Source organism: Microplitis mediator, chromosome 11 (assembly GCF_029852145.1).
Source record: "Microplitis mediator isolate UGA2020A chromosome 11, iyMicMedi2.1, whole genome shotgun sequence".
Taxonomy (NCBI): domain Eukaryota; kingdom Metazoa; phylum Arthropoda; class Insecta; order Hymenoptera; family Braconidae; genus Microplitis; species Microplitis mediator.
This window is the reverse complement of record NC_079979.1, coordinates 17,278,863-17,294,929: the sequence shown is the minus strand read 5'-3', so window position 1 is coordinate 17,294,929 and position 16,067 is coordinate 17,278,863. Positions and strand designations below refer to the sequence as shown.

Here is a 16,067-nt window from a genome sequence, read left to right as displayed (position 1 = left end):
TAATTTAAATAAAACTATACTTCATTGTCTCGTAGAAACACACAAATATTTATGATTAAAGTTGTATTAACATAAAGATATTTCTTGTATTAAACATAAATTTTAAATTAACAATTATAACTTACCGTTCCTCGGGAAACTTTATTTAAAGGTAAATAAGGTACAATTAAGAATTTCACACTTTCACGTTTGTTATGAAAAATTTCATAGATTCTATTTAAAAAAACAGCTTAAGTAAATTTTTCAAATACCATTTATTATGTTTTATCATTTTATCCATAAAAACTAAATTGTCTAGTGTGAATCGGTTATTATTTTATTCGTAGTTTGAATTCTATCAATTGTATCATTGATGAAAAATAATTAATTAAACTTTTATTAAAAGCCAGTCATTAACAATTTCACGTCGGTATTATCGAAAAAATAATGGATCCACCTGAAACGTAAATATTATGATTACAGTAATATGTATTATTTCGTCCATCGTAAGTCTTAACTTGAACTATCATGCAAACATATTTTATACTATTATTCAATATATTTCAAATATTATTATTAAATCATTGTTTTTATCTGCGTTCATACATTGTTATTATAGTTGTAGCAACGACTATAACTATAAATGTTATAATAATTATCTTCATAATTCCATTATTATTATTATTATTATTATTATTATTATTATTATTATTATTATTTAAAGTTATTTTTGGGATATATTATCCTTCGTTAGTGTTCGTATTATTCTATAAACACTTGATGTTATTAAATTTTTACTCGACATTTAAAATTTTTCTATTCATAAAAACTGCATTGTAAATTAAAAGAATAGAAAGATGTTGGGTAAATTTCTGATAAGATCAAGTGATAAGAAAACTTTTATTATTTTTATTATTATTATTATTATTATTATTATTATTATTATTATTATTATTATTATTTAAATCTCGTTGTCTCATATCCATTATAATTAATAAAATAACAAATCACAGTTTTAATGGATAAAAAATTTTCTTGTTATTATTTAATGTTTGTTTTTAATTTTTGTACAACGTTTCGTCGGTTTCCCGACTTTATCAAGTACCAGAAAGACAAATTAAAATAAATAAATTAATATACCATTTTAAAAAATTTAATTAACTTAAATAGTAAAAATTAATTGTTAGATTAAATTATACTAATTCAAATTACATAAATAATTAATAATTCATGAATTAAAAACTAACATTAAATAATGACAAGAAAATTTTTTATCCAATAAAACTGTGATTTGTTATTTAATTATTATTATTATTATTATTTTTATTTTTATTATTATTATTTACTTTTTTTTTGTTAATAACTTCTAGAAATCAGTTAAATGGTCTTGGCGAAGAGCTCTTCAGGTCACAGACAAGGCCCCAAGTGCAATCGATAATAATCTAACTATCGTGATTAATATTTAAAATAATTGAATTATTTCAAAATTGTTGAATAATTTAAATTTCCTTAATCTACCCACCGCCCATCTTAAATATTATTTTATAATTACTTTCTCTGTATTAAACGGAGTGATATATCTTATGTAAGTTTTTATTCGTTTGTAAAATTTGCTTACGTACCACATAATATGTGAGTGATATCGAAGCGACATTCGAATTTAGTGTTTTTATACATGTATATGCAGGTAGTTAAAAGTGTGTGAAGCGGTATTTTTTATATTCTATATGGATTTACAGTTATTATTCAAGGGAAGTAAAGAATAAAGAGATAATTAAATGAGAAGAAATGAGTAGTAACGTCAAGTTATCTAGTTACGATTAATGTTGGTGTTATTTTATAATTATGCATAGCAATTTTTTTGATAATTCACGTCATTAATTATTATTATCTAACACGAATTTTTATTTACTTTTTACTTATACTAAAAATATTAACTATCGTTACATAAAAACGTAACGATAGAACACTTTTGTCAAAGTATACATTAACCTATCAATTTTGCATTATAATTCTTAATGTTATATATATAACATTTAAACAAATCTGACATAAAAGTTATAAAAATTATAACGACAGATTGTTCCTAAGTTAAAAATATAAATGCAAAATAAAAGAAAAAATAATTTAAGAACACACTTTTCATCTATAGATCCATAAATATATGCAGAAATACATAAATATTAGATCGAAATAATTGCAAATTAATATATTGATACATTTCATAAAAAACAAAGGAAATAAACATTCCCAACAATCAAAAGTTTCCATCATTCGTAATTTTTCTAAAAATAAAAGATATTAAACAAATGTAAATGTACAAAATAAGTAAACATCAAGAATGATGGAACACGGATTGTAATATAATCTTTTTCATTCCTAATAATTGTTATTTTTTCGTTAGCATTTTTGTTTATATAAATAATTATAACTACATGGAAGAACTGCGAACGTATACGATTGTCATAAAAAGTTAATTATAATATTCGAATTCACAAAAACTGTCATAAATCTTAAAAAATGTATAGATAATTTTTAAAAATATATCAAAATTATCTTCTTATGAGAGAAAATATAAATCAGAAATTTTAACTATTACACTTATAGTAAAAAAAAAAAGTGTTTCCACAAAATATTCCACGATAAATTACTTGTCAATGGATTACTTTTAAATTAAGACATTGTAATTAAAAATTGTTTTTTATTTTAAATATGTGATAACCGACTCACAAAAGATGTTATAATCTCTTTTGTTAGCGGAAAAAAAATTTTAACTATTTTATTTAAAACAATTTTTTTTTGTTGATGATTGATTGTTATCAAAATGGTTGTGAGATTATAACTTTTTAAATATGTTAATAATGTCAATGAATACATTAACGTGATTAACGTCTTGTTCTATTTTAAACAAAATCCACGGATAGATTGTATTCACTTAGCTTAATATGAAAAATTTATAACGTTATTTTTTTTTCAAACAAATTGAGAAATCAGGATTACTGATCCTCAATTTTATTGGTAATTTATTTATTTAAAAAGTATAATGAGAAAAGTACATATCAATGTCTACTTTCCTTATAAAAGAAAAAACAACTGGCATTAATTTAAAAATTTATCGTACCTATATGTATTTTTTTTCGTCTTGTGAATACACCTTGGTTTTGTGAATATTCATGAGCCCGTAGAGCTAAAGTATATGAGACTGATTTAATAGTAACTATTCATAAGACAAAAAAGTAAAAAATGAGACAAAAAGTGTTGCGTAAATGATTGTTCGATAAAAAATATAAGGAAAATTTTTTTTCATTATTTACTTTTTGTAATATTATAAATAAAACTCGAAATAAATAAAATAGATATCATGCGCACTGATTTATGTTACACAAAATCTTTTAGTTATCTATTTAGTTTTTTTGTGGTAATTAATAATAAGATCTTATGATACTGATAAACAAAGTTTTATTAAATCAACAATACTCGAATCAAAATATTAGACGTAAATTTAACGTTTTGAACGTAAATTGGACGTTTCGAACCTAATGAACATTTAAAATGAAGGTTCAACGTTTCGACAGTACCCGAAATGTAACTTCGTCTCACGAATCTAATAAAATGTAAATGAAACCTACTAAACAAAGGTTATAAAAGTGACCTTGGATTGTTCGAATGCGACGTATGTATTTCTAAGACGTTAAAAACGTTTAATTTACGTCAAATATTCTGACTCGGGTACAATCAATGCCAGTTGTAACGATAAAAAGTTTAATACGATAAAAAATTAACATGGAAATACAAAACCCAAAACAAGGAACAATAAAAAAACATGAAACAAGAAGAAATGATTTAGTACATGATTATGGTATAGCGGAAATGTGATAAAAGAAAAGAAAAAGTAAATTAAAAAGCCGATGTGGAAAAGTTTAATGAATGAACATAGAAAATTCCAACGACTTAAGAACATGATATTGAAAAAAAAAATTTACCTACGTACTTTTATGCTATATCACTAAATATTAAATCCATATGACACGTATATACGTAATAAAAAAAATAGATAAAAATTCTCATAGCACTTTTTTATAATATATGAATGATAGTTTTTTTAAATTAAAACACACGATTGCATACGCAAATAAATAATTTAAATCATGAAAATGTATGAATATAATGTTTGCAGTTAGGTGGGACCAAAAATGACTTTATATCTTTATGTGCATATCTAAGCAACGTATAATTTTATTTATTAAGCATCCATTCATAACTGCTAAACAAAACAATCCATCACTGTCATATTTTGACTACGATAATGGATAGTTTAGATGTAATGAGGAAAATAACTTTGTTTATTACAATATTATTTTAAAATGTAAAGATAATTATTAAATTTATTGTCTTTATTCATATTATTAAAATTATTATAATAAAATGATTATTTTAATAATTGTATGAGATACAATTATTATAAAACCGAGTAGGATTGTACGTAATCTATAAATATTAATTATTTTTATCTATCATAATTATCATAATAAAACATTTTGTTGTATTATTTTCAATAAAAATCTTCTAAAAATTTTAATTTTATTTTAATAATTCATAATTTCAGTGATATTAGTTTTATTTAACCAATAGTCTTTACTTTTAAACTTAAGCAACGTATTGCCATTTTAAATAAATATATAATTAAATGTAAAATGTTAGTTTTTTTCGGAGACTGATATATTGTATTAACAAACATGTTTTGTTTGGTCGGAAAATATTTTGGGTAATAAATTTATCTTCAACCCGATGAAAAAAGATTTTATACAATTGTATAAAATTATATACAAAAAATGGCCCGATCCAATTGTATGCAGCTGTATAGAAATTGTATACAATTCTATACAAATTTTATTCAAAACTATATAATTATATACAATTTTATATAATTGCCATATATAGAATTGTATATAATTATATAGAATTGTATACAATTTGTATAGAATTGTATACAATTTCTATACAACTGCATACAATTGGATCGGGCCATTTTTTCTATCCAATTATATATAGTCTATATATAATTATATATAGTCTATATATAATTGATATATGATTCTATACAATTGTATAAAATCTTTTTTCATCGGGAAACTTTTTTCATTTTTAAAAGACTCCATAAGTGTTTGATGGTATGATTATAGCTGCTTGCTTTGGACTCGGGAATTTAATTTTTGTAATACTAAAAATAAACTAATCATGTCTCAAATATCTGTCGGAATTAATAACTTATCAAAAGTCTCATCAGTGCATTAAAGCTAAAAAAAAAAGAGTCGATTTATAATGAAAACACGGAAGAAATAATAGTGGAAAAATTACAGTTTCAAATATCAGCAGTCTCTCTACTTCGAAACTATAACAATGCATTATTTCTGAGACGTAGCAATTACCCGTGTAAAAAAATTATTGTTCATAATGAATTTAGATATAAAGTTTATCTCGAAACTCAGATTGTGACACAAATATGACTTTCATCATGAATTTATATCAAGAACTTCAATCACGTCAAAATTATGACAGTAAAATGTAAATTCAAGTGATCCGAAGTTCATTCACTAAATTAATTTTACAATCGAAACTGATTTACGTAACTCAAGTACTTGATAGAAGGTTTAATTCAGTAAAAATTCAGTCAAGTTTCTTTCGAAGTCATCCTCAGTCCAATTCAGAGACGTAATAAATTAATTTTATAATTGATACTGATTTACTAGACGAAAAGTTGGAGTAAATTCACTCTCTAAACATGAATTAATAAAAATAAGTGGATATTCACTAATTTCGATTGCGTAACAGTTCAACCAAAGACAAAATAACCGACGACAAAATAACCGAATGACAAAATAACCGCCCTTTTATCATGGTTTTTGTGTGTTTTGTCGTCGGTTATTTTGTCATACGGTTACTTTGTCATTCGGTTATTTTGTCGTCGGTTATTTTGTCTGCGGTTATTTAAGCGTGACACCACTAATTCCAAGTAAAAACCGAACCACTAATTTCAAAAAGTAGTTCGGTTGGCACTCAGAATTAATGAACATTCACTTATTTCACTTATTCATGTTTAGAGAGCATGATAAAAGTCATATTTGTGTCACTATCTGAGTTTCGTCATGAAATTCAGATCTAAATTCATTATGAACGAGAATTTTTTTCACCCGGGTATTACAGTATCATACAATAGAAAAAATTTCTGAAATGATCACGGATCTAATCCCGAGTCAAAAGTGCAAACTTTAATACTTGAAGTCTTTTATACGAGGGCTCGGTTTCTGTATTAAAAACTGTAATGTTTCTACTGCTCTCTTCCGTATAAATTTTCGTACACTAGATTTTTATCATCTTCTTTAGGATTGAATTTTGAAAATCATAATCGTAGCACGAGACATACAAAACAACTGTTTTGAATGATCTAGAGCAAGTAGACTGATATGCCATAAATAAATAGAAAAGAGAGTATACTTTCAAAAAAAAAAAATTATTAACACAAATTACGCATATGTATAGATGTGTAATATTAAGATGTTTTATAATTCTTCCTAATAAAGAATAAAACAGAAAAGTAATGTAAATAAAAAATATATGAATAGTCATAGAAATTGATATACTTATTATATAATATACATAAAAACTTGGTAAGTTGATACTATACATTGCCTTTTGACTGGTGTCGAAATATAACATACAAGTGATTACAAATTTTTTTGTACTCATTATTATAACTATCGTGTCGATTTGTTAATACTAATTTATTTCTTGCTTAATATAATACCATTTATTATAGTCTAATATAATACTTTAAATAAATTATGCTCGATATTGGTATCAATCTTAGGATTATTCGTTATCGATCTGTGATTTAAATCTGTATACTTTATTATTGACATATTTAATATTTTAACATCGACTTCGAGATTTATATATAATAAAAAGAAGAAATGAATAAAGTAAAAGTAAATATAAATGATTAGTTCAAAAGTTACTGAATATTTAAATAAAAAAACCCGAAAATAAATGGAATTTTCGTCAACTAAAATTCAGTATAGAATTTCGACCAAATAATATGTTTTTAAATATCAATAACTTAACGGTAAGCTCATAAAAATGCTACCACATTTATAATCTAATGCAGGTATGGGCAACCTCAGCTCTATTGGTTCTGATCATTTAATTATTACACTGTTCCCTTATTGATGTATGCCTCTGAATAAAAAGGATTGCCCATAACTGAAGATCTTGAGTGTGTGCTGCTCCTCATAACTATTGTGTATAAAATAAAAGTATACATTATATTAAAGTACATATAAATATATATATATACATTTTAGGATTGATGAAATTATACGATTTTTTCGCTTTGGAGTGTTATTTTCTGAAAATATTGACCAAAATATAAAAAATTAATAAAATTAAGTATGACAAATACACAAAAATTTTCAATTATTTGTTCTATCCAGTCATTGAATCTTTAGTTTGGTATGTAACAGCCATATAATTTATATAACGACTTAATAGTCAATTGCACTTCTAAAGAGACTAAGACATTGCAACCTGGATAATTGCCTACCCTAATCAAAATTAGGGTAAAGGGGAGTTTTTGATTTGCCGGCAGATGGTAAGTTACTGTCTGGTGATAGAGGATATCAGTAGTCGGTTGTAATTATTGGCAGTCAGTATAACCTGTTTTATCGGCTGGCTCGTTTTTGAGCTCGCCTGAAAGCCAAGTTGGAGAGAAACTGACGTGAAACTACAGCCGCATCTGGACACCACGTTACCCGCAAAAGTTGATATTTCCAAAGTTGATCGACACTTTCTGAGAAAGTTGGTGACAAAAGTTAGAAATTCAATAAGTTGACTGCATTCCAGTTGCGGCTCCATACTGGTGTCAACTTTCTCAGAAAGTGGTGGTAACTTGTAGCCAAAAGTTGCAAATGCTAAAGTTGTCGACAACTTGTCGTCAAGTTGGTCGCAAACTATTGAATACCAACTTTTGTACGAGAAACCCTGGTTATCAGGGCATGTAGGGCACTTTTGAGATCCTATCCACAATTTTGTACTCGTATATATTCAAATAGGGGGTAGATTGAGCACATGCGAGAGGACATGCCATCTAGTTGTGTAGTTTCCTTCTCAAGGGTCGTGGGCGAATCAGAAATGAAAATACTTCTGTTCCTTAACTATAAGATCTCCATCAGACTTGGACTTTGGCACAAATGTTTCGGTACAAACACCATTACTGGTATTTTTTTGAAAATATTCTCCGAAAATTGAATCCAATTGAGTTTCAATCGGAATTTCTAATCAGATATTTGTTTCGTATACGAAACAATAATGTAGTACCAATCCCTGATTCAGGAATCTCCTTTGGAATGATTCAATCCATGCTAAAGTGTATATCTACTGACCCTGATTAAACAACTGAATTCGATCGAATTAAACAGAATTAAATTTTTAATTCTATTTAATTCAGATAAATTCTGTTAAGTCGGTACCTAACTTAAAAATGAATTCTGTCTAATTCGGCAGGAAAACCAGAATTTGTCAAAATTAAAACGAATTTAAATAATTCTATTCGGTTTAATTCTGATTAATTCGAAAGTAATTCTCCAATTTCTGGTTCTGAATCCGAATTAAACCGAATTTGAAATTTTTAAATCGGTTTTATTCTGTTTAATTCAAATTCAAATTTTCAATTCAGTTCAATTTTGTTTTGTAAAATTCGACAGAATATAAAAGAATTAAAATTTTTAATTCGGTCGAATTCAGTTGTTCAATCAGGGTGTATATCTATATATAGTCAATTTTGTCAACTTTGAATTGTTTCGGATCGTGTTTGAATTATTTCAAATTAGGTTTCTCAGTCAGGAAATAGTCGTCGTATTCGTTAGAAATACTTTACAATATTGATTGTTGTATAAGTTTCGAAGCTACCAAAAAAATGAGTATCTACAATCATTATTATTGTTTTAAGTTCCAGAATAATTATGTTTGTATACAAAACGATATACTATTAAAATTTTTCGGTTGGATTCTAAAGTCAATATCAACCTCTAATAATAATCGAAAATCGTATTATAAATGGTGAAAATTTTTTTACCTAGTACACATTCGCTACTGACAATAATATTTCCCATGAACCCTAATCAATTTTTTACGTTCAGAGTGACATCTCACAGAACATTCAGTAACTAATTTTTTCGAACTGCAAGCTTTACTTTTTTATCTCCAAATGTACAACGAGATAGAACTCAATAGTAAAACTGTCGTTTGAAGAGGGGGATCAGGCATTGATGACAACGAGTGTTAACGAATTAAAATATAACCTTTAATAACCTTTAATAACTGTGATACATGAAAAGCACTTTTAACCTGTACAATAAAGAAAATGATTAGAAGTACAGTTGGTTTTTTTTCTTCTAAATATTCTTACAATCTAGTGTCACGTTTTGTTTTGCCAGTTAAATATCAACAACTATGTTTTCATACAAGTCGTCTATTAGATGGTAATTATTTAACATGGAATACTATTATATTATAAAATAAAATAACAATTTATTGTGAGGTTATAAATGTAATTGATCCAAATCATCCTACTTATTTTTATTTATCTATGCAATAAAAAATTACTGTAATTTAAATTTTAAGTTGATCATTATTTTGTAATTTGAAATTTCGAATAAAATCCTCTTATTATATTTAAATGTTGAAGCAGTTATGCAATCAAATTTAGTACTAAATGATTAGAAAGTATTTAAATAATTGTAATTTATTTGCATTATATGTTTGGTATTTTTTTTATTAATAAAATATATTTTATATTTTAAATCAATAATAATGTTATTAACATGACATGACAACGTAATTTATAAACAATATGATACATATGTAAATATTGTTGTACTTGTAAATAATTCATTATGAATGATGAATTACTCAAATACAATAAAGTAAAGGAGCCAGCTATTGACACTGTCTCAGTTTCTGACACTTTCAACTTTACTTTAAATTTAAAAAAATATTTTACTAATAGATAAATAAATGTGTTTTTAATTTTTAAAAACTCATCATGTATTTGATTGACCCTGATTAAAAAAAGCGATTTAAAACGATTCAAAATAAAAAATTTTAAATACTTTTTAATGCTTTTGAATACCTTGAATACTTTTGAATCCCTCTTCTTATGGGCATTTAACATTGCAAATCGTTTTAAATCACTTTTTTTAATCAGGAGATAGCAATAACACAAATAAAAAATAAAATATCTTAATAAAAAAAAATTTTTAAGCCGAAGTAGCTGTGGAAGCCATCTCTGGTTAAAAGAAACGATTCAAAACGATTAGAAATGATTCAATTTTAATACTGTACACTAAGGTGCTTCAAAAAAAAACTTTAATTTTTTTTTTTTGCTCTTACAGCTCTAAAACGTTAGTGGTTGCCAAGAAAAAAATCCTCCCAAAAGATGGGCTCTCTAGCTCAACTCTAAGAGGTCGCTATTTTAATTTTAATTTCCCATCTGATTAACATGTAAAAATTAATTTTTTTATTCAAAGTGTAATTACTCATAAGCTGCTCAATATTTTTCAAATTTATACATAAATCTTTAAAGTTGATTTCTCAAGCTTTCCAAAACCCTATGACAAGTCATAATTATCCCCAATTGAAGCTAGCAAAAAAAAATCGACAATTAACAATTTCATTTTGAAATACAAAATTGATACTTTTAAGATAGCTTCAATAGACATTTGAATAATGGTAATTATGACTTATCGTAGGGTTTCGGAAAGCTTGAAGACTCAGCTTTAAAGGTCTATGTATAAATTTGAAAAATATTGAGCAGCGTACGAGTAATTACACTTTAAATGAAAAAATAAATTTTTACGTTAATCAGATGGGAAATTAAAATTAAAATAGCGACCTCTTAGAGTTGAGCTAGAGAGCCCATCTTAGAGGGTAAGAGCGAAAAAAAAAAAATTAAAGTTTTGTTTTTTAAGCACCCTACTGTATACCCAGATAGCAAAATGACGTATTGATGAGTTCCTATTTATGATTTGGACATCTTATCAACATCTTAAAGAAGTCTTTAAGAAGTTCGCAAGGTGTTGAATGAGCCACCTAGCGAATTCAGTAAGACGTCTTAAAAAAGAACTCTTTGAGAGCTTCATACTAAACTTACCATGACGTCTTAAGGAGCTCCTGATTTTGACTTCATTTTGACTTCAAAGAAGTTAAGAAAAAGAATAGATTTAGACGTCACAAAACTGACGTCTTATTTATGGAGTCTTAAAGAACTCGTAATTAAGAGTTCTAAAAAATGACACCTGTAAGAAGTCAGTATAAGACTTCTTGAGGACGCCTTCAAAAAGACCAAGTAAAGCAGTCATTCTGGCTTGAATTCTGCCTGGACAAATATGCATTCATCATTGACTGAATCGTTTTGTTTAATCAGGGATTCTTAAGTTACAGTGTAACCAGTTTACGGAAGAGTGTTCCAGAATTGAATATGTTATCGCCACATACCTATAAAAATATAACAGAAATACGTGGATAGATTAATTAACTGTAATTTAGTTTTAAATATTAATGTATCATATTAAATAAAATTTTATTATTAAAATATGAGTGTCGATATCTAGGCTCAATTTTATAAGTATATCACAGTTATTGGGTCTGAAATTCAATCATGATTTTCAATGTTGATAATAATTCGTTTGCTTACGTGATATTTATATTAATATTTAAATTCCCCAAATGATATCGATAATATTCCTATTTTCAGTCAAAGGGAGAGAAATACTTATGCCCTCTCTTTCACCGACTATGGAATCGGGCACAATAGTAAAATGGATAAAAAAAGAAGGAGAGCCAATTCAGCCTGGTGACGCACTTGCTGATATTCAAACAGACAAAGCTGTCATGACTTTCGAAACGGAAGAAGAAAGTGTTTTAGCCAAAATCATTGTAAGAATTTTTCTTATTTCAATTGAATTTTTAAATCAAACGTAATTTTAGACATAATTTTGTAGGTTCCCGAAGGAACGAAGGATATTAAAGTTGGAACTTTGATTGCTCTGACAGTCGAACCTGACGAAGACTGGAAATCCGTCGAAATGCCTGATGCATCGAAAACGACGTCAACTGCATCAGCACCAGTAACATCGAGTAGTAGTACTGAAGTCTCTGAACCTCCTCCTGGCCAGTAAAGTATCTGAAAATAATTTCTTATTTTATTGATTGATTGATTGATATTATTTCTTTTATCACTTTAATAGTACAATTTCTTGAGTAAAAATCTGATCGGTTTCTTTCTTTTATATATATAGAGTTAACGTTGCAATGCCAGCATTATCTCCAACAATGACATCAGGAACTATTGTCAAGTGGTTGAAAAACGAAGGAGACGAAATATCTCCAGGAGATGCAGTCGCTGAAATTCAAACAGACAAAGCAGTTATGACATTTGAAATGGATGACGAAGCAATCTTAGCAAAATATCTTGTACGTAAGAAAATTTAAAAGCCAGGTTTCTAACAGAGCTAAAATTTAAAAATACTTTTACCGCCATACAGCTTTTCAGCCGCTAAAAAATGAACACTAATTCAAAACATAACTCCTGCAGGTTAAAGAAGGATCTCAAGTAGAAGTTGGCCAACTGATAGCAATAACAGTCGAAAGGGGAATGGATTGGAAATCTGCAGTAATGCCCACGTCCACAAAATCTCCAGCTAAAGCGTCAAGTGGCACTGCGCCTTCAAAACCCGCTGCTTCAGACGGTGGACAAATTTCTTCAAAAGAACAGTATGTCAACTTTAAAATAAAAAAAATATTTTTCTTTCCACTTGAAAAGTTGAAAAAAACCAAAATATTTATGAAAATTAATCAGAAATCAAATGATAGAAAAAAGTCTTAGTCTTGTTTTTCTATTCTAAAATTATTCCAGAATCTACGGCTTAGCTGTGAAACGACTTTTAGAAGAATATGGAATAAATTCGGGATCTGTCAAAGGCAGTGGACGTCCTAATCGACTATTAAAAAGCGATGTTCTGGCGTACATTGAAAGTAATAATGTTCAAAGAGTATCATTAAAAGCTGGTTTGTTTTTAAAATTATTTTAAAACTCATCTACTTTATTTAACTGAAGTTTATAAAAAAAAAAAACTTATGATTGTTAGAAAAAACGCGGTCCACGGATAAACAAGCTTCGACTACTAAAGTTCATATGCCATCACCACCAAAATCGGGTCCATCGTCATACAAGGATTACGAAGTGTCCAACATTAGAGCGGTAATTGCAAAACGTCTTGGAGAATCTAAGGTACAATAGAAAATTTTAGAAAACTTTACCTCTTAATATTAATAAAATAAGCAATAATTTTTGATATGTTTAAATAGAGTAGTATCCCTCATTCCTACGCAAGCGTTGACATCAATGTCGATAAACTAAATGAATTACGAAGTGAATTTAAAGCTGACAGCATAAAACTATCAGTCAATGATTTTGTTATTCAAGCTGTAGCTCAGTCATTGATGCAGTGTCCAAACATAAACACACTTTATAAAAATGACCAAGTGAGTACACAAATTTTGTTCTTTTTTGAGTTGATACGAATACGCGTATTAACTGATATTTTTTTAGATTATTCGTATGCAAAATGTTGACGTATCAGTTGCAGTTTCAACACCCACAGGTCTTATAACTCCAATTATTTTTAATACAGCTACTAAAAGTTTAACAGATATTTCAAATGATGTAAAAACACTAGCTGACAAAGCTCGAAAAGGAGCTTTGAAACCTAATGAATTTCAAGGTGGCACATTTACGTAAGTATATGACTTTTATTCAACAACTTTGATTTAAATTTCTTGTTAATTAAGTATTTAATTTAATTAACTCAGGATATCAAATCTCGGAATGTTTGGAATAAAAGAATTCTCTGCTATAATAAATCCTCCTCAAACAGCGATCCTTGCTGTTGGAACAGGACGAGATGTTTTAGGTATAAAGTCAAATTTAGTAAATCCTCCTCGACTATGAAATGATCTCTATAGAAATAGTTTTAATATAAATGAGATGTACTATTGTTTAGATACTAGTCTAAGGAAGAAATCGCTGATGTGCGCCACTTTATCTTACGATAGTAGAGCAATCAGTGAAGATCAGGCTGCAAATTTCTTATCGGTCCTCAGATCAAGGCTAGAAAATCCATCATTCCGATCTATTGGAAGTAATCATTAACTCTTACATCGCGATCTTAATGATCGGTGAGTATGTGCATGCACTTAAAAACCATGTCTCCTCCACCTATAAACTATGCACCCGAAGATCGGAACGTTTTCCTCGCCATGAAAATAAAAAAAGTTACGTAATTTCACTGCTCAAGGGGTAGTTCCGGAAATTGGGGGTGGCTTAACATTTTTGGCTGACATACCAGCATTGAAATGCAAAACATTTCAGAAATCTAGTCATCCAGTAGATTTTTTACTTTCCAATTTTTTTTTTTCGTTGCGCACAGAACGTTCTGATCTTCAGGTACATTATAAACTCACAAACAGTAGTATCTACAATAGTCAAATTATAAATAGTTGTCGGAAGGATAGTGGGCTTGCTAAGTTCGTTGTTAAGTGGACTGGCAAAAACGCAAGGCCTAATAACAATGATCACCAGGACCGCGATCCTCTCCGATAACTATAAAATCGTCCTCAATGGGTCCGGGTACAATAGCTAACACAAGCTGAGTGTCCGGTTAAAAACCAACTCAATTCAAATTGAATGTGCATGCACTTTATTGCACAAACACATTATATATATATATATATATATATATATATATATATATATATATATATATATATATATATCACTAATTTTTTTTTTTTTTTACAGTAATAGCCATGCGGAAACATGTTAATTTCTAGCAAAAGTCTCCTAGATGTACCTATGTATGATTTAATTGTGAGATTAAAAAAATAAATGAGGAAAATGTATATCAATGTTTGAAGGCATTATCAGACTGTGCTCTCCACTTCCTAAAAATATTCGATGACTCAACTGTGATAGCCGTATTGAAATTTTATTGGTTAATTAAAAATAATTAAAGCATCAATTCAAAAAAGGAAAACATACTTACAATTTTGCCGAGATATAAATTTGAAAGAAATTTACACAGTTGTCATCAATTAGAAGTCAAACGAAATTTGTTAAATAAATTTTAGCATACAAAATTTAACATTTCGAATCATAAAATTCACATGATTTTACTGAAATTTATTCAACAAATGTCGTTCAACTCCCAATTGATAACAACTGAGTAATTCTTTTCACAATCTATATCTCGTTAATATTTAATTAATTCTTTAATTTTTTTAATTAATTGATAAGATTTATTCCGGTTATGACAGTTCATGGTCATCGAATATTTTTAAAAAGTAGGGGGTATTGTTTGAGAAAGACTTCAAATAAATTTCAAAATTTGAAAAGTAGCGAAAATGTCAAATCGAATAGACAAACGAATATAGAACATTAATTTAATTAATTTATCTGATGATATTGAATAATATCTAATATAAAATAAATTAATAAAAAAACGAATCTATTTGATTTTTTTGATGTGTTTATAATATTGTTTTCACAAGATTTTACAACAGATACTTAATTTATTGTATTAATTTTTCTTTGTTTGATGTTTCATATAATAATGAATCATTAAATTTCGATACTGATCTTCAGGAGAAATCAACTAAATTGTTTTTACGAAAGCGTTCATTTAAACAAAACTTTGAATGCAATTCAGTTCTCTTAGTCTTATATCGGGACATCAAGTAAAATCAAACTGTTGTAAATAAAATATTGTGATTTTATCTGCCATACAATTGGATTTATGTCGAAAAAATATTTTATCGAAACTGATTAAAAATATAATTCAATATTTAATTAATTAAGTCCGTGAAATAAATTGTGAAACAGTTAAGAGAAAATATATAAAATTAATGTTTATGCTTTGTAAATAAAATATTTATTAAACACATATTTTTAAATATTATTTTATCCACTTGAGACC

General features: G+C 27.3%; 2 protein-coding genes across 4 annotated transcripts in view; both read left to right on the top strand.

Moving 5' to 3' along the window:
• The window catches only part of LOC130677673 (mushroom body large-type Kenyon cell-specific protein 1), a 62,842-nt gene extending 58,284 nt beyond the window's left edge, over positions 1–4,558 (top strand). For all 3 annotated transcript variants that reach the window (XM_057484504.1, XM_057484503.1, XM_057484505.1), the window contains exon 11: positions 1,350–4,558. The gene's annotated coding sequence lies outside the window, so the exon portion shown is untranslated. The remainder of the gene's footprint in view (positions 1–1,349) is intronic.
• Positions 4,559–9,256: 4,698 nt separating this feature from the next.
• Positions 9,257–16,034, top strand: LOC130677674 (dihydrolipoyllysine-residue acetyltransferase component of pyruvate dehydrogenase complex, mitochondrial-like). The gene is made up of 12 exons (XM_057484507.1): positions 9,257–9,515; positions 11,789–11,970; positions 12,036–12,208; positions 12,333–12,507; positions 12,629–12,807; positions 12,950–13,101; positions 13,182–13,324; positions 13,402–13,578; positions 13,646–13,830; positions 13,906–14,006; positions 14,097–14,271; positions 14,894–16,034. Exons 1-11 carry the CDS (start codon positions 9,398–9,400, stop codon positions 14,243–14,245), a joined length of 1,734 nt encoding a protein of 577 aa, XP_057340490.1. The 5' UTR covers positions 9,257–9,397; the 3' UTR covers positions 14,246–14,271; positions 14,894–16,034.
• Positions 16,035–16,067: the final 33 nt, after the last annotated feature.

Bases quoted from the DNA above. Each gene is read 5' to 3' on its own strand.
- LOC130677674 (XM_057484507.1), top strand. From the start codon at position 9,398: ATGATTAGAAGTACAGTTGGTTTTTTTTCTTCTAAATATTCTTACAAT. The intron at 12,508-12,628 runs GTACGTAAGAAA...TAACTCCTGCAG, and splicing joins CAATCTTAGCAAAATATCTT to GTTAAAGAAGGATCTCAAGT. The intron at 13,579-13,645 runs GTGAGTACACAA...ATATTTTTTTAG, and splicing joins CACTTTATAAAAATGACCAA to ATTATTCGTATGCAAAATGT.